The sequence below is a fragment of the Pteronotus mesoamericanus genome, unplaced genomic scaffold, assembly GCF_021234165.1.
Source record: "Pteronotus mesoamericanus isolate MK-2021 breed Mesoamerican mustached bat unplaced genomic scaffold, CSHL_Meso_final contig_1189, whole genome shotgun sequence".
Taxonomy (NCBI): domain Eukaryota; kingdom Metazoa; phylum Chordata; class Mammalia; order Chiroptera; family Mormoopidae; genus Pteronotus; species Pteronotus mesoamericanus.
In genome coordinates this window covers 729,164-753,365 of record NW_026555038.1, presented here as the reverse complement: position 1 = coordinate 753,365, position 24,202 = coordinate 729,164, and the positions used below count along the sequence as shown (strand labels likewise).

At 35.5% G+C, this 24,202-nt stretch overlaps 2 protein-coding genes across 3 annotated transcripts in view; one reads left to right on the top strand and one right to left on the bottom strand.

The window, feature by feature from the left end:
* The window catches only part of SBF2 (SET binding factor 2), a 402,149-nt gene that overhangs the window by 130,997 nt on the left and 246,950 nt on the right, over nucleotides 1-24,202 (bottom strand). For both annotated transcript variants that reach the window (XM_054582870.1, XM_054582860.1), the window contains exons 14-16: nucleotides 14,397-14,601; nucleotides 8,061-8,170; nucleotides 6,416-6,565 (exon numbers count right to left, since the gene is read on the bottom strand). In XM_054582870.1, coding sequence (XP_054438845.1) covers nucleotides 6,416-6,565; nucleotides 8,061-8,170; nucleotides 14,397-14,601 — 465 coding nt within the window. The remainder of the gene's footprint in view (nucleotides 1-6,415; nucleotides 6,566-8,060; nucleotides 8,171-14,396; nucleotides 14,602-24,202) is intronic.
* On the top strand, nucleotides 18,882-19,401 carry LOC129078182 (60S ribosomal protein L31-like). Its single transcript, XM_054582879.1, has one exon. It carries the CDS (start codon nucleotides 18,891-18,893, stop codon nucleotides 19,266-19,268), a length of 378 nt encoding a protein of 125 aa, XP_054438854.1. The 5' UTR covers nucleotides 18,882-18,890; the 3' UTR covers nucleotides 19,269-19,401.

The following is a 24,202-nucleotide window of genomic DNA, read 5'->3' as shown; positions in this document are numbered from 1 at the left end:
TCTATATGTATGCGTATGCTTATGTGTTTCAAGCTGAGAAAGGTTTAAATTGGAAGTCAAAACCCTTCTAATCCATATGCCAGACGTAACTGCTTAGACTATTAAGAATTTAATGTAAATATCTTTCCAGATTTTTAGTATGATATACACACACATATACATGTAGTTTTAGGTCAAAAATAAAATCATATTATATCCACTTAATGTATTTCATTTTGCTCATTTATCAAGGTACAATATAAGTTTTTCATCATGAGTATACATTATATATGCACCTTGTTCTAATTAGTAGCTGAATAATATTCCAAACAAGAACTGTACCACAATTAAATTAATCAATATCCAGAAGGTAATCAGGTTGTTTTCAATTTTTGCTGTTATAAACTATTATAGCTAGTCTCTTATACTCTGAAGTAAGGCTGTATTTCCAGTAAAGGTGAATCATCTCTTAACCATTTGCTTAAACAAACAACAAAGTGTTTGTTACAAGACTTAATTTTTTTAGGACTTCTGGCCAAAATGGAGGCATAGGTAAATATACTTTGCTTCCTTACACAACCAAATGAAGGACATCCACCAATTTAAAAACAAAAAACAACAAGAACTACCAGAAAATTGAACTGTATGCAAGTCCCACAATGAACGAGTTAAAGAAGACATTCATCCAGACTGCTAGGAGGGGTGGAGACAGGAAACTGGGCCTGTGAGGATGTGGGACCAAGCGGCGGCTAGAGGACAGCTGGGGACTGGGTGGGTAAGGTGGTGGCTGGAAGACCAGGCGGTCCCACATTTGTGGATAAACTGGGAAGAACAACTGGGGAGTGAGATGGACAGAGCAACCCAGGGTTCCAGCTCACAGGAATACAGCCTCAAAGCCTTTGGCTGTAAAAATATGTGAGGGTTGTGGCAGCGGGAGAAACTCCCAGACTCACAGGAGAGTCCCTTGGAGAGACCCACGGGGTCCTAGAATGCACACAAGCCCACCTACCTGGGAATCAGCACCAGAAGGGGTCAGTTCATTTGTGGGTAGCGGGGGGACGTGACTGAAAGTGAAGCGAGAGCTGATCAAGAGGAACTGTTCCCTCTCTGACCCCTCCTCTACATACAGAGCCACTACGCACCAAGTGGGTTGCCCTGTCCTGGGGAATACCTAAGGCTCCGCCTCTTACAATGTAACAGGTACATTGAGACAAAGAAATATGGCCCCAATGAAATAATATGTCAAAACTCCAGAAAAGCAACTAAGCGATGAGGAGATAGCCAACTTATCAGATGCAGAGTTCAAAATACTGGTAATCAGGATACTCAGAGAAATAATTGAGCACAGCTGAAAAATAAAGGAAGATGTGAAGGCTATACAAAGTGAAATAAAGGAAAATATACAGGGAACCAACAATGAAGGGAAGAAAACTGGGACTCAAATCAACAATTTGGAGCAGAAGGAAGAAATAAACATTCAAACAGAACAGAATGAAGAAACAAGAATTCAAAAAAAATGAGGAGAGGCTTAGGAACCTCTGGGACAACTTTAAACATTCCAACATCTGAATCATAGGGGTGCCAGAAGGAGAAGAGGAAGAGCAAGAAATTGAAAACTTACTTGAAAAAATAATGAAGGAAAACTTCCATAGTTTGGCAAAGGAAATAGACATGCAAGTCCAGGAAGCTTAGAGACTCTCAAAGAAGTTGGACCAAAGGAAGCACACACCAAGACACATCATAATTAAATTGCCAAAGATTAAAGACAAGGAGAGAATCTTAAAAGCAGCAAGAGAAAAGGAGACAGTTACTTACAAAGGAGTTCCCGTAAGAGTATCAGCTGATTTCTCAAAAGAAACCTTACAGGCAAGAAGGGACCGAAATGAAGTATTCAAAGTCATGAAAGGCAAGGACCTACATCCAAGCTTACTCTATCCAGCAAAGCTGTCATTTAGAATGGAAGCGCAGATAAAGTGTTTCCCAGATTAGGAAAAGTTAAAGGAGTTCTTCATCACCAAGCCCTTATTCTATGAAATGTGAAAGGGACTTATTTAAGAAAAAGAAGAAGATCAAAACTATGAACAGTAAAATGACAACAAAGTCATTACTATCAACAACTGCACTGAAAACAACAACAAAAACAAACTAAGCAAACAACTAGAACAGAAACAGAATCACAGAAATGGAGATCACATGGAGGGTTACCAGTGGGGAGGAGAAGAGGAGGGGAGAAAATGGGGGAAAAGGTACAGGGAATAAGAAGCATAAATGGCAGGTACACAATAGACATGAGGAAGTTAAGAACAGTATAGGAAATGGAGAAACCAAAGAACTTAAATGTTCAACCCACGGACATGAACTAAGCGTGAGAATGCTGGAGGGAGGGGGTGTGTAGGGCAGAGGGGGATAAAAGAGAGGGAAAAAGGAAAACTATAATAACATAATCAATAAAATATACTTTAAAAAAAGGATTACATTTTTGATGCTAGGTTTTAAGTTAGAATTTATGAGAAAGATATCCTTTGAAATGTTTTTGAAAAAATCAATATGCCTTGCAAAATACTCTAATAGCAGTACCTGAAGATATTAATGTGTGTAAGTTATAAGGTTATAAAGAAGGATGATATGCTGAACACCCATATGCCTAGTGTGAAATAGGTAATAGAGTATTACCATTACCTTTGAAGATCTCTATGTTCATGCTCTTCCTTTCTGTCCCCCAGAGGTAGTTTTCTTGAATAATTTGTTTATTATTCCCTTGATTTTCTTTTTTCCTCAGCTTTACTGAAGTAAACTCAAAAAGTAAAATTGTAGTGTATAATGTGATAATTTAATATACATATCTATTATTGTGTTTTTCTTTATAGTTTTACCACATGTTGTACCCCTAAATTAAGTATCCCCAAATAATGTTACATATTTTCGATTTTATACGAGTGGAACCATATTGTAATTGAATTGCCTTTTAATTTCTGCACAAAATTAACTTCTTTAAGATTCATCCACATTGTTTCTTGCAGCTATAATTCATTTTCATGATTAAATAATATTCTAATATAACAAGAAAGCATAATTTATTTATCTATTCTACCCCTGGCTGGCATATCAGTTGTACCCAGTTTTCTGCTATTGTAAACAATAAACATGTTTGTGCATGTCCCTTGGTGTATGTGGGGAAGAGCTCCTTGAAGACTGGAATCACTGGGTCACAAAAGATACTCTTATTTAACTTTATAGGAAAATGACAAATTATCTTATTTCTTGTTATCTTGTATCTTACTACATTTTCTAAAAGATTATAGCATTTTACACTCTAACCAGCAGAGTTTACCTGTTTCATTTGTTTCATAACTTTATCAATACTTGATATTATCCAATTTATAAATGATTACATGATTACAAAATGGTTTATAAAAGGCTACTGCATTGTGGCTTTAATTTATATGTCTCCAATTATTGACCTAGATCACCTTTTCTTTTTTGAGATGATCTTCTCATAGAGTTATCATCCAAGTGGGGTCCCTTTTTCTCTGAAATACTTTTTTAGGTCTCTTGCCCATTTAGAATTTGAATTGCCTTTGTCTTATTGATTTGTAAGAATTTTTTATAATCTGAGCAGTAATCTATTGGCAGCCATATGCTCTGTAAACATCTCACTCTGAAATTTGCATTTTCACTCTCTTTATACTATTTTTTGATGAATAGAAGTTCTTAATTTTAATGTAGTCAAGTTTATTAATCTTTTCTTTTAAGATTGGCACTATTTGTGACTTGTTTAACAAATATTTCCCCACCCTAAGGTAAAGATATTTCCTTTATTCTGTTTGAAAAATTGTGTAAGACAGCCAACAGACATATGAAAAGATGCTCAATATCACTAATCATCAGAGAAATGCAAATAAAAACCACAACGAGATACCACCTCACTCAGGTTAGAATGGCCATCATCAATAAATCAACAAACAACAAGTGCTGGCAAGGATGTGGAGAAAGGGGAACCCTTTTGCACTGTTCGTGGGAATGAAGATTGGTGCAGCCACTGTGGAAAGTAGAATGGAGATACCTCAAAAAATCAAAAATGGATCTGCCTTTTGACCCAGTGATTCCACTTCAGGGACTATATCTGAAGGAACCCAGAACACAATTTGAAAGAAAAGAAGCACCCCTGTGCTCACTGCAGCGTTATTTACAATCACTTAGATATGGAAGCAGCCCAAGTGTCTACCAACAGATGAGTGGATAAAACAACTATGGGGCATTTATACAATAGAATTCTACTCGGCCATAAAAAAGAAGAATATTTTACCTTTGCAACAGTATGGATGGACCTGGAGAACATTATGCTAAATGAAATAAGCCAATCAGAGAAAGACAAATACCATATGATTTCATTCACATGTGGAATCTAACAAACAAACTTAACTAACAAGCAAAGCAAGAGAAAGATTCATAGATAAAGGACAAATGACAATTAGTGGCGGGGGAAGTTAGGGGGTGCAGGGGTTGAGCAATAAGGAAAAAGGACTCAGGAACATGGACAACAGCGTGGTGACTGCTGGAGGGAGGGAGGTATAAGGGGACTAAATGGTAATGGAAAAAATATAATAAAAGAACCTTTATCTAGACAAAGGTTATACAGGTATTATTTTATCAAGTTTTCTGTTGGAAATTTAAGAAGGTGAAGAAACTAAAATAAGAGCTAGTAAAAGGTAATAATTAGAATGCCTTCAGTGGAGAAGATGAGGTCAAAGGACACAATATACTTCATCTAAAACATAATTTATAAACTTCATACATGTGTGAATTATAGAATAATACTTATATCTTAATCCATATACAGAAATAATGTATTGTGAAAATGAAAAAAAAGAAAAATTATACAGGTTGGCTTTTCATATTTGTCTTTAATCCACATAAAACTGATCTTAGTGTATCATGTAATGTATCTGTATATTTTTTGTGTATATGGAACATTATGTGTACATGGTCACTCAATTGTTTTGGCACTAATTATTGAGTTTTTCATCTTTTTGCCACAGATCTGAAATGTCAACTTTGTTATTAATCATGTTTCCATATATATGTATATCTGTTTATAAAGTTTATATTCTGTCCTATTGGTCAATTTGTTTATGATTGTCCAGTAACACACTGAGTTAATTACTACAATCTTAAATGAATTAAAAATTTAAAGAGTTTTACTGTGGGATAACTGACAAGTAAAATGGTAATATGTAAGAGTTGAAAATGGTGATCTGATATATGTATATATCATGAAAGGATTCCCACAATTGATTTAATTAACACATCTAGGACCTCACATATTTATCTTTTAGGCAGGGCATAGACGTTTAAGTTCTACTCTCTTAGCAAATTTCAATTATATGATTCAAAGTTATTAACTACAGACAGAATGTTTTATATTAGATCTTCAGGCATTACTCCTCTTATAGCTAAAAGCTTTCCTCTGTTTCTAAGAGTTTGACATTTTCCCATACTTTATCATTTCTTTTAGGAGTATATTGGTAATTCTTAGGGTTTTGTTCTTCAGTTGGGATTCTGATGGGAGCTGCATTGCCTCTTATTTTGAGAAAAACTGATTGTTATAATTTTATATTGAGGCTACCATTCTACGAACATGATATATCTTTCCATTTATTTAGGCCTTCTTTCATCCACATATTTTATTATCAGTTATACCCTATAATTTTCACTTTCCAATCTATGGCAGTTTAACATGCATTTTGTTTAGGTTCTCTGGAGTCCCAAGAGTCTTTAAAATCTTAATATTTAATTACATTTTTCTGTGCAAACGTCTGAGAGAGGATTTTTGCATGACTTGAGAGTAATATATGGTGCCAGTGTCACAGAATATCTCACAAGGGAGTCGGAGGGGTATCAGATTATTTGCTTGTAATAACTATGTCTTCATGATTTTGTGGGAAGTTTATCTCTGTAAGATCATACATATATTTTGAAGCCAACTAGAAATATATTTTTGTGCTTTGCACATACTAAGTGCTTAGTAAATACTTAACTGAGTATTTCATTTATCATTTGTATTATTGACCATTCATTGTCCTCTACTTTAATAGTATGACTGAAAACTGGCTAAAAAGGGATGACATAAATACACACATTAAGTACAATATAAATCAAGTATTTTCAAGATAGCTGTTTGGTTTCAGAAATCTTGCTTATAAAACTAATAAGATAAGCTAGTACTTTTCAAGAGAAAACAAAGAATAAAAAACTCTTAATATTTATGCCAAGTAATAAATGAGTGTTTCTGACAGAAATGGTATGGATATTAGCTCTTCATCCTGTAGGCTATGGAAGGCTCAAGACCTTGATAGATCAGCAATTACTGAATTTCTTGGAAAAATAAAAAGTGTTCACAAGTAAGAATAATAATCTGAAAAAAATTAAAAATCACCTGTAGAGTGCAGTTCATCATCCTTATTATATAATCAAACTGCTGATGGTCTAATATCGCTCGGTTCTGCTGGACATGTAAACCCAGTTCCTCCGTGAGGCACTGTCTTGCTGCCTTTCCTTTCAGGGCTCTCAGTGCGGCAGGAAGGGTCTGAGGACGAAAGAGGCAGGTGTGAACAAAAGGAACCGCTGGAAAATGCTAATGTCATCTCACGGAAAATTCAAGTGCATTCTGTAAACCCTTTGACAATTATTAGTAAAATTAAACTCTTGGAAAAGAGTGGCTTTTCTTTTGAGGACAATTATAAAACAGATTTTTAGTTATTTTTATTTATAAGCAAGCATGAAAGATAAGTAAAATTAGTTTATGTAATAAATTAAAAAAACATTAACTACACTTTTTAAAAAACTCATCAAAACTCTGGTTACCAAATGACTGTTGTTTCAGATCACAAGTCAAAGCAACAGACACTTAGACACCTCCTTCCAATAACTGACCCCATCTCCATGGCAAGAATTGAAAGAAAAATGAAAATGACAAGAAATACAGGTGATTTTCTACTTTTACACTGGTTGGTTATTTAATCACTACTTAGTTTTAATTTATGATTAGAAAATTCTACAATCTCTTCTTCTCATTTCAAAATCATGATAAAATAAGAAAAAGGACTCAGCAACACATAGATCTCTTTAGGTTTATTCATTAAAAATCTTTCACCTCATGATCCATGAGAATGCCTCTTTCAGTTCATCAAGTAAAGCCTAGTTAACATAGCTTACATAAAATAATATTAAGTTTAACTTTGAAAACCTACAAAACAGGACAAAGGAGCAAATAAGAAGGACAGGAAGAAGACTGAGAGGAGGAGGGCATCATATGTTTACAGGGAGATGTAAGAAATAGGCTGTGAAAGCTGAAAGCGAGAAGAAAAAGTCTTCAGACACTTCAATCATGGAAAAAAATAGAAACCAAACGACCTCAAAACAGAAAGTGGCTTGGGGTCATTTAGTGTACGGGTTAAAACTTTATATGCTTTACAAGCCCCCTGTAATAGAGTTCAGAACTAAGATGAATCACTAAGAAAAGGTTACTTTATGTTTAGCATGTTTTATTAAAGAAGGCAAGAAAATCTGCTTAACAAGGCACATTTACATTGAATACCATAATTTCTATAATTCATTATTTATTTCAATTAGGTTCTTTGCAATAAATATATTATATTTAAAATTATAATTATGTCTGGTGTCAGATTGGTAATAGACTTGTCCGGGTGATCAGTTTGTAATAAAAAAAAAAAATGTCTAGTCGCTATGTTGTATACTTGAAACTAATACAATATTGTATGTCAACTGTAATTGAAAAATTTTTTAAAAATAATAAAATGTTAAGTTCTTAAGTAATATGCCAAAACAGTATTTCATGAACAATGTTAAAAGTTTGAGGGAAAAAATGACTATCAATATTTGTCTGGTAGCCATGTAATTAGGCTTGGCTAAGATTTTAAATCTTAGACACTTTTCATTTAAAATTATCAAAACACTTGACAAAGAAAAAGGATGAAATTAGAGGTTAGTTGGCATGCTAAACATGTGAATCTGAAAGGGAAATGATGAATTCTTACTTGGGAAAGATGGCATTTTATTACCTTTTCTGTCTCCAATGTTTTATTTTCAAATATGAATGAGATGCAGTTTCTAACAACTTCCAATCTCTGTGCACTGTTGAAAACTGTTGTCACTTTATCCATTATCGAAACTAGTAAAGGAATATAAAGAAAACACAAGTAAATTAAACTCCTCTGGCCATTACAACAGCAAGGGGAATAGTACTGTTTTGAGTTTATATGTCTGTAACTGTTTACATGATCGACATTTAGAATTTATTTTTCCCTTGTCACATGGCATGGAAGGTATTCCATTTCATTACTTTCATTATATTTTTAGGTTCTAAAGAGCTGGGCTAGTCAAAGGCTTATGGAAGATAATTTCACAGGATAGATTCCAATGATACACTTACCTCATGCAAATTAATTCATATTTCACAGTAAAATTATATTAGGCAAAGGTAAACACCTATTTTAATTTTAATTATAAACAAACTGATTAAGTGCTTGAGGTACAGCATCATGACACAACCAGTTAATGTTCCTGTGTAAGAGGGCTACTAATGAAAAAAAGAAGTGGATATTTCTAAGATATTACAAAAGAAAAACCACATACTCCAAAAAACTAGATTCTACAAATTTGAACAGAGGGGACTTGAAGAAGACTACCAAAAGAGAAATGGATTATTGCCAAATAATTGCTATACAAACTTGGAAGAGTCAATTTTTAGTCCTGTAAAGTTGGTATCTGCCACCTTCACCATAATATTGGATAATTCTGATTTATTACAAAGACTCAAATTACTTCAGATAAAGTTAACTCATTCAAAGAATGCCAGAAGGGTATAAATGAAAATAGTATTTGTTAAACAAAAAGTAAACAAATGAGGTAGCATCAATAATTCTTAAGCCCGAAAGAAAAATTCCTTATAGTTCATGGCTGCTCTTGGAATCTAAAGGCAGAATCCCATCAGCTCCCCACATACCCAACAAGAAAGACGATCACATATTACTTACTTGCATCCCTTTAATTTCATCAATACGAAAATTCACATCCTTTGAATAATTTTTTAAACATTTTTAAATTTTTGAAATAGTTATAAGCTCACAAAAATTTGCAAAATAGTACAGGGAAGATCCATGCTTTTCTTATTACCCAGCTTCCCCTAATGATGTCACATAACTAAAGTGCTTCATCAGAATCAGGAAGTCAATTGGCATAATATAATTAACTAGACAACAGATCTTAACTTGGATTTTACCAGTTTTCTTTAAATCACTTTTAGTCATGTAATATTAAATTCTACATAACCATGATGGTTAAACAGATTATTTCATATGACTTTTCTGTCTGAAATGCTCATTCTTAATTGCGGGCTATGGTGCTTTCCACACATGTAGGTTAGTAGTAGAGACTGAAGGAGAAATCAATCTATGTTTAGAGTAGAAAACTTTTTAAAGAATCTCCAAAATATACCACATACTTTACTGAGAGAGCAACATTTTTAAGCTATGTTATAAACTTTTAATTCTAGAATTTCTTTTATTAAAGATTTTATTTATTAATTTTTATAGACGGGAAGGGAGGGAAAAAGAGAGGGAAGGAAATATCAATGTGCGGTTGCCTCTTGCGCACCCCCCCTGGTGGACCCGGCCCGAAACCCAGGTATGTACTCTAGACAGGGAATCGAACCAGTGACCTTTTAGTTTGCAGGCTGGCACTCGGTCCACTGTGCCACATCAGTCAGGGCAAATTCTAAAACATCTTTAGCAGTATTTAAACTTTCCTTTAGAACAAGCAATTAATAAAATCCCCATTTTCTTATAATGAATCTGTTTACCACCTGGGAATTATTATTTTCATTTCGAGGTTATGATATAGTTCATTCCCAGAAGAAAGTTCTGTTGGAGTTACTGATATTTCAGGGATTGGCCAAATCCCCAGTTGTGGCATTCTAATACTAGATTTCTAACATTTGATAACAATTCTGGTTTGTTTATGGGTACCTGACTTCCCAGGACTTCTTTTCTAAGGTTTTGGCTATTAAATGATAGTTTCAGACAATCACCATTACTCTGGCTCCTCTGAGGAAGAGCTGGAAACTAGTTAACCTCCCAAAATGTGACTGTCTCTTTTAAGGTGACAGAGCAAATTGTAACTCATTAAATTGAGTATCATGTAAAATGAAACAGTCATCGCTTTTAATTTAGGACAAGGGAAATCCTGATTCTGACCAACCCAAACAAACCAGACAGCTGGACAGAGGCCCCCGCGTGTGTGCATGCATGCGTGCATTCATTCGTTCATTCATTTTGGTTTTACAGGAACTACATGCAGGGCCAGATACTGAGTCTTGTGTGCCTGTCTCACTTTTTCAGCGAGACATTCCATGTGCATCTAAATAATTTGATGTGAACTGAAAATGAAGAGATTATACAAAGATAATATTGAGACAAGGCTACAATTCAAGCACATTAAATTGTAAACTTCTACTCTGTTCATGTGCTAATATTTAAATAAAGCATTCAATAAACTTATGGATATTAAAACATGACTAAAATCCTTAAAAAATAACTATTTACCCTAGTATGTCAACCTTCTCTGTCCTCTTCTCTATGTGAAAGTACAATCAACACATATAAAAACTGTATAGTCTTAGGAAGATAATGGCAAATTAACACTACTAAATAAATAATTAAGTAATATTAACATTACTACATAAGTAACATGTTAATACATAAATCATGAGCATTATTACATAATTAATACATTGTTATCCATTAATAATAAAATTACACTCACCTCCATGTAGGATGGAACAGTTTGTAGCAAACTAAAATTTCTAGCAGGAACAGTTATGTATGTCAGAAAAAATGTAAAAACCATCTACTTATATATCAGAGAACTATATAAGCACAAAGGTGAGAGGACCTAAAATCCAGAAAAGGGAAAAGACTGGAGACACATATCCAGTTTTTCCCTAGGAGATTTGTCAATATTGGGTGCAGACAAGAGGCTGAGCATTCAGGCTGGGTTCTGGCTTAAAGGTAGGTTGACCAGCAAAGTTTCTGGTGAAAGCTAAACTGACAAAAGTGGATGTGTGCTACAGTCCCTAGGTAAACCTTTAAAAGAACATTAAAGAAATATATAAATAACAAGAGATAAATTATGGAATAAGAAAAAGCTTATTAATCCAAAAGGCAAGAAATCAAGGGAAACCATAAAACAGGAGGATGAAATAGAAAAAAACCACCCAATAAATTACATTAAAGCTATTACTGTATCAAATTATTTATATATATGCTAAAATACAAGTAATATACTAAGATAGTCAGACTTGCTAAAGAAACCCACCACTATCCAAGAGGCACACCTTAAACACAGGGACCCCAAATGTTTGAAAATAAAAGGATAAAAAAAATAAATCATATAAACACTAACCAAAGGAAAGCTGGTGAAGCTGTATGAACACCAAAGAACACTTTGAGGCAAGAAGCATTGCCAGAGACAAGGAGGGACATTTCATAATGACAAAAGGATCAATCACCAGGATGCTACAACATTTGTAAATATATCTGCATCCAATAAATCAACTTCAAAATGTGTAAAGAAAAAACAGAACAAAAATAAGAAATGCAATATTACTATTATTATGAAAGACTTAAGACGTCTCCCTCAAGATAAAGAAGAGGTAAATCAGTAAATCAGTAAAGAAAGACAACCCACAGAAGGGGAAAAAATATTTGCAAATTATGTATCTGATAAAGCACTTGTATATAGAGAACTCTTAACAACTCAATAATAAAAAGACAAATAGCCTAATTTAAAAATGGGCAAAGGATATGAATAGACATTTCTACAGAGAAGATACAAAAATGGCTGATAAACAAATGAAAAGATGCTCTGCATCATTAATGAATGTAGAGAAATTGGAATGCCCATACATTGCTGGTGGGAATATAAGATGGTACAGCTGCTTTGCTAAGTAACATGGTAGTTCCTCAAAATGCTAAACATTGACTTAACATATGACCTAGCAATTCCATGCCCAGGTATATACCTGCAGGAATAGAAAACATATGTCCACACAAAAACTTACATATGAATGCTCAAAGCAATATTATTAGTAGTAGCGAAAGTATTAAAAAAAAACCACCCCAAATATCCATCAACCTATGAATGGATAGCAAAATGTGATATACAGCTGGTCCTCAACTTAGGACAATGGTTTGAGTTATGCCTTTTTAACTTTACAATGGTGGAAAAGCAGTGGGCATTCAGTAGAAAGTGTACTTCAAATTTTGAATTTTTATCTTTTCCCAAGCTAGCTATATGTGGGAGGATACTCTCTCCTGATGCTGGGTAGCTGCAGTGAGCCACAGTGATTCTGAGGGCAAACAACCAGTACTCTACAGTGTACTGTGCTGCCAGCGTTTGCTGATGTTGTGTTCTGAGCACATTTAAGGTAGGCTAGGCTAGGCTATGATGGTAGATAGGTTAGGTGTATTAAATGTATTTTTAATTTACGATATTTTCAACTAACGATGGATTTATTGGGATATAACCCTATCCATAAATCCAGGAACATCTGTATATCCATACAATGGAGTATTATTCAGCCATACAGAGCAATGAAGTACTGACACATATTATGTGGATAAACTGAAATATTATGCTCAGTGAAATTAGCCAGTCACAAAAGATAATGTATTATATGATCTCATTTGTATAAAATATCCAGAATAGGCAAATCTATAAAGATATGAAGTAGATTACTGCCAAAAGCTAGGGAAGAAATGATTTAGGGGAAAACTGAGAGTGACTGCTCATAGGCATAGGTATTTTTATTTGAAATAATGTAAATTCTCTAAAATTAGATAGTGAAAATGGTTGCAAAGCCCTGTGAATGTAATAAAAACCACTGAACTGTACACTTTAAGTGGGTAAGTTTTATGGAATGTGAATTATATCTCAATATAGTTGTTTTTTAAAACGAAATGATTCTGTAGTGGTAGTGTTACTGGTAGACTGTCTGGAGAGCCAGGGAGTCTCTCCCATCCCAAGATGGCGGCTGGGGCAGGTGTTTACACTGAATGCATGGAAAACTGGAAACATCAATGGATAGGGACTGAGCGCAAAAAGCTAGCAAGATAATCGGATAAAGAGAAAAGCCTTTCACCCTTCTGGTACCAGATTTGGGGTAGGATAAGGAAAAGGCAGGCACATGCACCACAGAAGTCACATGGTGCAGGGGGAGGTGCTAGGCCAAGAGGCCTGTCAGTCTAGCCTAGGGAAAGAAGGCATTGGTTGGGAGGTAGACCCAGCTGCAGCACATGAAAGTTTGTGAAGTTGATGGGACATCTTGAGAAAGCACCTGGCTTGTCCTACACCCAGGCTAATACAATGCCATGGAAACAAAGACACCGAGCTCTTGCATGTGGCTGGCTTCCTCGTGACCTGGACTCACAATGGCAGGACTCACCTGTTCTCATGGGCCAGGTGGCCTTAGCAACTATGTGGCCCATGACCTCCAGGACAGAGCCTCTCTCGCTTCCTTGGCCACCTGGTGATGCACTAGCCAGTGTGTTCTCGTGCTCTTGCAGCCCTAGCAGCTGCATGGCCCATGGCTGTTTGGGCTGCACATGCAGGATCCAGGGGGGAGCCTGAAATGAACAGCAGCTGGGAACAAGCTAAGCTACCTGGATGGGGACTATGACTGACTAGCAACTGCCTGCAGGCTCCAAAGGACTATACTTTAAAATGGAGCAGGCTCTTGACACTGGCTTTTGTTTTGGTTTTGCTGAGGACATGCGCTTTGAGACAGGAATCTGACATTCTCCCAGATCACCCAACTGAATAAAACCTCTTTCCTTTCACAAAAGCGACTGCCTCACAAGATTGGCCTTTGTGGTGGCAGGCAGATGGCCTCTGTTTTTTTGGTTTGGTTACAGAAGCAGTTAAATTAATGGTTACCCTTTGTGAGAGGTAGTGAATGGAACAGTGTTTCTGAGTGTTGATAATGCTCTAATACTGGTTACATGATTTTGTTTTGATTGTGAAAATTTATCAAGTTGTACACTTTAGTTTTTGTATCTTATATCTTTTTTAAAAGATTTTATTTATTTTAGAGGGAAAGGGAAGGAAAAAGAGAAAGAAACATTGATATGAGAGAGAAATATTGATGGGTTGCCCTTCATATATAACCCGACTGAGGACTGAACCCACAAACCAGGCATGTGCCCTGATTGGAATCAAACTGATGACTTATCGCTTTGTGGGAGGACACCCCATCAACTGAGCCTCACCAGCTAGGGCTGTGTAGAGCAGTGTCATGTATCTTGATAAAAGGTTTATTTTTAAAACAAACAAATACATACCAACAGGTGGACCTGCTGGCACAACACATTTCTTTTCCACTCGTGTAGCAGGAGGTGCATTCTGGTTCTTAGCAAGGTTTTCCTGTATTAATTCTTGTACCCGGGTTTCATTAATCTTTGGGAAAGGAAGAATATGAACTCTCAGATGGGATCCTTCTGTTGGGCGTGGAACTTTCTGAAATGCCATATGAGGGTTTGGATTCTCCTGTAACATGAAACACAGGTAAAATTATTCAAAAGGTAACATAGCAGATTGTCAGGGAGGGAGTGGGAGCTCAGAGGCATACAAACTGCAAGCAGACAGATGAATGACTCTATGTACATTTGGATATATGCCATTAAGTACAGAGTCCTGGAATCTTAATTCAGCAGCATGTGACACAGATGATCAACCTTCTTCCCCTTCCACAAACACTTTTTTTCCACTTGATTTCTAGGTCTTCTTGCTACATCTTCATTTTTTACATTCCCAATCTCTTACCTATGTGAATATCCCAGGGCTCAGACCTTATGCTTCTCTTCTATTTACACTTACTTCCTTGGTGATAACTTCCAGTCTCCTATCTTTAAACCATAAAACCACTAATAACTCACAAATTCTTACCTCCAACCAAGCTTCCTCTTGAACCCCATACCTATCCAATCAATGCAAATATTTGTTTGAATTTAAAAAAAATATCGATATATCCAAAATAGAGCACTTAATCTTCATTTTCTCCAAATGTGCTTTCTACAGCCTTTACCTCTTCAGCATACGGCATATTTATTTTTTGAATCGCTACGGTGAAAAGCTTAGAGTCATCTTCAATGCCTTTCTCTAATACCCAATTATCCATTCCTTTGCAATGCTCTGGATGTTGCCTTTAAAATACGTTTATAACCTGACCACTTTTCAACAACTTGATTCAAACCAACACCTCTCATTTACTACAGAACAACTGCCTCCTAACTGGTCTCCCTGCTTCCAGCCTTGCTCCCTCCCCCTCTTTTATTCTTAACACTGCAGACAGAATGAACTAGTTAAAGTACGTTAAATCATCACCTAGCTATTCTGTTCATTCAAATAGCTCTTTATCTCATTCAGAGTAAAATCCAAAGTTTTTACAATAATTTAAAAGGCCCTACAAGATCTGGCTTTTCTATGTGACGATGTCTTACCATTGTTTCTTTCACTCTGCTCCAGACATACAGGCCTTCTTGTTCCTGCCTCAAGGACTTTGCATTTAACTGTCCCCGACCCCCACTGATTAATAGGATTCTTTCTCCCTTTCTGCATTTCTTTCCTCAAATGTCACCATTCTTGGCCACCCTATATAACATTACCCCACACCCAACATACTCCCTGTCGCCTTATTATATTTTCCTTCTTAGCACTTACTGCCTTCTCACATACTATAAATTTTATTTAACTTTATTGTCTATCCTTCTCCTAATGACATGAAGCTCCATGAGGGCAGACTTTTCAGTCAATTAAAGAAAAAATTTTTGTCCTCTGCACTTAGAAACTGCACGGTACATAGCAGATACCCTAAACTCCTTCTTACTGAATTCTAAAGAATGGGACACAATGTTGAACACATACTAGGATTGTAATAATTGAATTAAATGTTTCAGCTAATATTTTCATAAGTCCTCAGGACTGGCACGGATTTTTATCCACTCACCTAGTTAAGCAGAATTATATTTCAAATACTACAGGCAGAGTGAAATCGATCCTTTTTATAAAGTTCTCTAGGGAAGGTTGCTTTACAACCATTCTGAGACCAATTCTAGCATTTATTATCCTTTGTAACCAGAAAATCCACCCCCCCAACACAAAAGAACCTATGTTATTCATGTTGTAGATTAAACTCCACACTACCCTAATACATTCTCTGGACAGTTAAAATGACCAACTGTCATCATCTATTAGAGCTGCTCCCCACAATTCCTTTTGGTTATTTGGCCCAGACCCAGAAAAAGAAAAGGTTGGGTCATAGCAGATGATATAAGAAGCACATCTCAGCAATACAAAGGAAATAATACTCCTTTAACGTGTCAAAAAGCCTGGGTTCTAGTTTTTGCTCTACTCATTACGTATGCTGATAAATAACTGCCTAATGTATACACTTACGCTTTTCTTACAAGTTTCCTGAGAAGGTAAAATCAGACATAAAACTTGTTCTTGCCAAAGAAACCCTCATACACACTTTGTATTTTCCCCTCATATAATTAGCAAAGGCAGATAATAAGAAGTAAGTAAATTCCTATGCCAAGACTTCATGGTCACCACTTTCTAAACTGGATGTTGTAAAAACTGTTCTAAAATTATTCCTGCCCTGGCTTGTGTGGTCCAGTGGACTGAGCACTGGCCTGAGAGCCAAGTGGTTGCTGATTCGATTCCCAGTCAGGGTACATGCATGGGTTGTGGGCCAGGTCCCCAGTAGGGGGTGCGCGAGAGGCAACGACACATTGCTGTTTCTCTCCCTCTTTTCCCCTCCCCTCTAAAAATAAATGAATAAATAACAAATTATTCCTCTATTAACACCAGCATCACTAATCTATAGTGTATAAAATTGCTCTTTTCAAATAGTATATTAGTTTTTCTCAGTTCTTTAGGCAAAAGTCTAAGAGATCTTTCCAAAGTTATAAATATATATTTTCTAAAAGACATTGGGCAGATATTGTTTTCAAGATTGGAAGGTTAATTCACGTGGATTTTGAGGTCTAAATGAGAAGCATTTAAAGTACAGTCTTTATTACTTTTGTTTTTATTTACACTTATTTTCCTTATAACACAAATTAAAACTTTAAATATTTTTCCATTATGTAAATAATATTCATTAAAGCAAACTTTAAAACATGGACCAAACAGTTCTATTTAAAAAAATGGGCAAAGGACATGAATAAACACTTTTACAAAGAGGACATAAGACGGCCAATAGACATATGAAAAGATGCTCAATGTCACTAATCATCAGAGAAATGCAAATTAAAACGACAATGAGATATCCCCTCACTCCTGTCAGAATGCCTATCATCAGTAAATCAGCAAACAGCAAATGCTGGGGAGGATGTGGAGAAAGGGGAACACCATTGGTGGGAATGCAGACTGGTGCGACCACCGTGGAAAGCAGTGTGGAGTTTCTTCAAAAAATTAAAAATGGAATTCCCTTTTGACTCAGCAATTCCACTTCTAGGAATTCAATCAAAGAAACAAAAAACACTAACTCAAAAGAATATATGCAGCATTACTTACAATAGCCTAGATTTGGGAGCAGCCCAAATGTCCATAAGTAGATGAGTGGATAAAACAACTAAGGGACATTTACACAACGGAATACTACTCAGCCATAAAAAAGAAAATTTTACCCTTTGCAACAATATGGATGTACCTGGAGAACATTGGACTAACAAGCAACATAGAGACAGACTCATAGATAGAGAGCAGGCTGACAGCTCTGGGGTGAGAAGTAGAGGGTGAAGGGATCAAGCAAAAGAGAAAAACAACTCATGGACACAGACAATAGTGGGGTGATTGCAGGAAAGTGGAGGCATGGGTGGAGGTGGAAGAGGGTGTAAGTGGGATAAATGGTAATGGAAAAAAATACAGTATTAAAAATAAATAAAAAATAAAGACCATGCAGAGTGTATTTCAAATTTATAAAACAGCATATACATTTGTATGGAGATAAGACTGATGTAAACTTTGAACACATTGAACAGCACTGGCATTCAGGAGGTGAACAATAAAATGGTTAATGAATGAAAGAATCTAAGACAACAACAACAAAACAAAACAAAAACAAACACAAAATAGTCAAGGCTATTCTGAAGAAGAGTAAGTGGGGATATCAAACTTTCCAGATGTCAAAGTTTTTATAAACCTTTAATAATTTATGTAGTATGGCAATTGGTATTAGTGAAAGGCCAAAAGAACTAATGGAATAGGGAGCCCAGAAATAGACCTACATGTGAAAATTCGACAGAGACAGGAAGCACTGTAATTCAGTGGGAAAGGTTGGACAATTCAATGAGAGAGGGAACACAAGATATATTTTTAATTCATGGTCTCTGATGTTGGACCACCTGGGTCAAATCCCATTTTAGTAATGTGACCTAAACGGGGCAGTGTATTTTATTATAGTTTCCTCATCTGCAATGAAGACAATAATACAGTACCTACTTCATAAGGTTCTTGAAAGGATAGAATGAGTTGTTAAAGGAATGCTTTTAGAACACAAGCGCGCACACACACACCCCTCCCCAGAATAATTCTAAAAGCTGATTTCCAAAAGTCTAGGGTACGTTCATTTGAAAAATATTTATTGCATATTCTACATCATGAAACCAGGAATCTAGAATTTTTCTCCCAAGGTTCCCATATCACCAGCTACTTATATAATAACAACAATAATAATAGTACTAAATAATAATTTCAACAGAAGTCACTAATTAAAGACACTTCTGTTAGTCATCAATAGTGTTTTTCTCATCCAGCTTGGGCCCGGCATAATGGCTCCTGCAAAGAAGGGTGGCGAGAAGAAGAAGGGCCATTCTGCCATCAACGAGGTAGTGACCAGAGAGTACACCATCAGCATCCATAAGCGCATCCATGGAGTGGGCTTCAAGAAGCGTGCCCCTCGGGCACTCAAAGAGATCCGGAAGTTTGCCATGAAGGAGATGGGAACTCCAGATGTGTGCCTTGACACCAGGCTCAACAAAGCTGTCTGGGCCAAAGGAATAAGGAATGTCCCATACCGTATCCGGGTGCGGTTGTCCAGAAAACGAAATGAGGATGAAGATTCACCAAACAAGCTCTATACGTTGGTCACCTATGTACCTGTCACCACTTTCAAATATCTACAAACAGTTAATGTGGATGAGAACTAACTGCTGATTGTCAAATAAAAGTTATAAAACTGCATTTGAGGTTTGGTTTCCTGTTTCTAGTGGCAATGTAATGTGTTTGTATATCTTAAAGTACTTGCCAATTAAAGAATCATTTGGAAAGCTTTAAAAAAAATAGTGTTTTTCTCTTCTCAGAAGCAATGTGAAATATCATAAATCAAATCCATATGCTGTTCAGAATAATAAGCATTTTTAAAATCCTCTTAAAGCAAAGTTCAAAGATGAGGCTATCCTGCAGTTGTATATATATTCTACATAAAAAAATCAGTAATGGATTAAAGTTACTAAATTATAATACATTCAATTGTGTTTAGAAGATTCAAATAAGGCTCATGCCCCCAAATCTAGTCTATTTGGTTTTCTGGCTGCTGTGTCTGTGCATTGCTGCCCCCTAATGGTCAGCACGGTAAATATAAAGGACCACACTCACCACTTATCCCCAGCTTTGTCACATAACGACTTTTGAGAAAACAGAAGAAATGATAGAAAATTTAAGGCTCATTGAACACTACATATTCATAGAAAAATCTACCCTTACTTGTAATTCCAAATACACTTGGACCAGTCCCTTGAAGATTACCGAGCTCATTAAAAACTGCAGCCTGATTTTTGTTGCTGAATCTCCTTATTGACATAAGGAAATTCATTCTTTTCCAATAGAACAAAGACGCAGACAAACTGCCATTTTTATTTCAAATACAAAGTGATAACGAAGGAGTTACTCAATTAAACATTTATAGTGAACATGGCAACAATTTTGTCCAAAGCAACCAAGATGAACAGTCTAAGAAAGCTAGGAAAATGCATTATTTGGGAATTTTGAAGCTGGATAACGATTTTTAAGAAATGTCTCTGTAATCCTGTCGTAAGGTTATACTATAGTATTGGGAGGTACAATGATTTCCTCAGACTTGAAAAAAATGACACACATACCAGATGGTATGGAAACATGGATTTTTCTCTTTTCTTGGCAAGGTAAATGAGAATATGCCTAAGGCCTACACTTTAAATAAAAAGCACAGCAAAGCAAAAGAAAACAAAAACCCCAATGTCCATTGGAAATTCAAAGTAAGCAATAGCCACATTGGGGAAAAAATTTCTTCCTACATATTTCATTGGTCTCAGTAGTAAATGACAAGTTATTGTGATTTTGGTATCAAGAGATTAGAGGTTATCAAGTTTCTCATATTAATTTAGGCATTTAATAATTATTTAATATACCTAGAGCTACGTGGGACAGCAAGTTACACAAATCTTTTTAAAATACCGCTAGGACTAATATTATCACCGAACTAAGTGGTTAAAAACTGACAAAATGTAACTAAAGTTTTTTTTTTTTTAAAGATTTTACTTATTTATTCCTAGAGAGAAGGGAAGGGAGAGAGAAAGAGAGGGAGAGACACATCAGTGTGTGGTTGCCTCTTTCACATACCTAAACTGGTGACCTGGCCCGTAACCCAAGCATGGGAATCGAACTTGTGACCCTTTGGTTCTCAGGCCAGCACGCAATCCACTGAGCCATGCCAGCCAGGGCTAAAATATAACTAAACTTTTTAGAGTTGCATGGCTGTGAACACAATATTGATGGAATGAAACGGTCTCAATTTTCCATCTTCATAGGCCTTTCAATGATCACCCAATTGATTAATGTCTCATCCTCAATACCAAATTTGGTATAAGACTTTCATATCTAACATGCTACTTGCCCTAATCTAGGTTTTCTTAACTTTGGCACTATTGATGCTTTGGGCTAAATAATTCTCAAGGGGGTGTATTTTGTATATTGTAAGTTGTTTAGAAGCATCCCTGACCTCTACCTATCAGATGCCAGTAGCACATCCTCTCTGGTTGTGACAACCAAAAATGTCTCTAGATATTGCCAAATTTTGGGGGGTGGGGGTAGAGATTGCCCCTGTTGAGAAACACTACTCTAATTCATGATTCTAGCTGGAAGTTTCATATTCTAAGATCAGTACTATTTTTACAAGCACCAAGGAAGCATATAGTGCCTAGCTTGCTAACAGACCTATATTTTCACTTATCTGCTGACAGACAAATCAAAACCATAAGATACCACCACACACCTATAAGAATGGCTAAAAACAAAATAACACAAAACAAAAAACTGAGGATACCAAGTGTTGGTTAAGATATGGAGCAAATGAAACTCTCATATATTGCTGGTGAAAATGCAAAATGGTACAGACACCTGGGAAGGCACTCTGGCAATTTCTTACAGAGTTAACATTTTGTTATAAGCATTCTACTCCTAAATATCTACCCGAGAAAAGTGAAAATTTATGTTCATACAAAAACCTATGCAAAAGTTTAGGGGTGGTTTTATTTATAATTGCCAAAACTGTCCTTCAGCTGATCAACAGATTAATAAAATTTTGGTACATCCATACAATGGAATATTACTCAACAATAAAAAGGAATTAAAAACAGGTATAAGTAGTGACATGGGTGAATCTGAAACACATTATGCTTAAGTAAAAGATATCAAACTCAAAAAACTACATAATGACATTATTGAAGAGGCAAAAACTGAACCAACAGAAAACAGACCAGCTGCTAGGAGTTAGAGGTGTTGGGAGAATGTGACTCTAAGGGCACATTAGGACAATTTTTAGAGTAAAAGATGTTCTATGTTCTCGCTGTGGTGGTGGCAGTCGTATACCTTCATTCATTTGTCAAAACCCATAGAAGTGTACATTTAAAAAGGGCCAATTTCACTATATGGAAATTTATCACAGTAAACCTGACTTAAAAAAATGAACAAACAAATGAGGCAAGATGGGGGAGGACTTTGATTTTTTCTGCTTTGGGAGAGGGCCTCATTTTCTCATAATAATCTAGATAAGTGGTTTATGTTTTGACTCTTTGAAGTCTAATGATTATCACAACATTTTACTTCGTTCCTGTAACAACAACAACAACAACAACAACAACAACATCTCTTTATTTACAATTAGCCAAGAGTACAAATGTCATCAGTGTAGACTAAATTTTCCTGGTAGTAAAATTAACTTTCTGAAGAAACATAAGGGTGTAGATCTTATGTGGCTTAGAATGGCCATTCCTACATTTGGGATTTAATCTCCTGTTAGGATTTTAAAACTTATTTGTTTCCATGTTGGGCAATGAAATACTGGTAAGGTACAAATAAAAATCTTGACTCATTTTATAAGAAAGTTCAAGTGCTCTCATTTATCCTTTAACTTCTAGGAAAACTGTCAGACAACTTATACCATCAAGCTAAGATTTATGTACTACTGTAGATGTGAAACAAATGACAAAAAAGGCACTATGTAAAATAATAAAACACATGTCCAACTAACTTCTTGATGATTTGAAATGGAGGTTTTATAAAGTTCTTGTCTTGGCCAATCTTAATATTCTCATTTTGTGTGCAGTTAGTGGTCCTTTATGAGTGTATATAAAAAAATCAAAGGGATAGAGCAGGTAAGTAGCTAAATGTGCTGTCATGCAATCAAAGATTCTGAAAGCCAAAGTGTGCAGACGTGGTATTATTGATTGAACAAGGAAAGAAAAGCTGTAAAAATGTATGGTCAATAATTATTATGGTATAAAATTTACCAATGCTTACAAAATTGGTCTCTAATGGATTTTATTCCTTTTCTTCTCCTTCATTCCACTTTCCCATTTCCCTCTTCCACCAGTCACCAAATACTTAATTATTTAGGAAGCTCCAGAAAGTCAAAATAGCAGCCAAACCCAGTTATAATTCATCCTATTCCTATCTACTCACATTCTTCCTCATTCTACACATACTACAATTCATTCTTACTCACTAAAAGGTAATGTAAAGGAGTAGTGAGAAGAAACTGAAAGATTAAGGTTTGTTGTTAAGGTATTTCAGATTTCAGTACAATAAACTATTTACAAACATCTGAATGGAATCAACAGGTCTCAATTATAATCCAATAATAAGGAAACAGTAGTTAAATTATATGTTTGGCTCTTGCTTACCAAAGGGAATTTTAGAAATGTGATTTGGAAAAAAACCTAACTAGTTAAAAATAGAACCATCTGGATTATTTCCCTTGCATTAAGACCATCCTTCCTTCCTCCCCTCAACTTCCTGCATGACCAAAGAAAGTATCTTTACCATTGTGCTCTGCTTTTTAACTTTGCAAAGTACTTACTGCCAAAATGTTGGGACCATAAAGGACTTTAAAATCTTAAAACTAGAAGGAATTTCAGAAAGTCTGAGGACAATCCATTGGGATATTCTCAAATTCTTATCCATTATGTATCCTCCTCTCAAGGATATTAGGGGAATCAGGTACCCAGATAACACTGACAATAGTTGGGGTCTAATGAATACATACTGAACAAATGAAATTAATTAAATTAAATTAAATTAAATAGAATTGGATTGTGGGAGGGAAAAAGTCCAATAAGGGCTCAAGAAACGCAGAATTCATTTGAAGGGTGATTTCTACCTCTTACCTAGTAATACAATACCTCATGATGATCTCTTTAAAAAATTGTGTTAAAATTGTGCTTTACCTTTAAGAATATATAATTAGTAGATATTTACTTTACTACAGTTTTCATTTTTGTGTTGGCTTAGTGTTAGCTATCTATCATAATATTTAAGTTCTAGGATAGCAAGAAAAAAATTTTACTTCATTTTTGCATCATAGTGGCTTGGCATACTCCCTAACGTACATTGTGTACTCAGTCATGTAATAGAGACAAACCTGTGTCAGAAGCCCAGCTCTGGCCACGTATTGGCTGGCTATAAAATTTTGCAGTTCTGGAGTAGGTTGGTAAAGATCTAAGAAATAAACATTAAGTATTAAAGGAATCAGTCCCAGAGTATCAGATACTGACTTCCAGCTGATGTTTTATTTCTCAAAATCCATCAATAAATTACTCCAAGTATA

What these genes read in the sequence shown, in the direction of transcription:
- LOC129078182 (XM_054582879.1), top strand. Translation starts at nt 18,891, where the DNA reads ATGGCTCCTGCAAAGAAGGGTGGCGAGAAGAAGAAGGGCCATTCTGCC.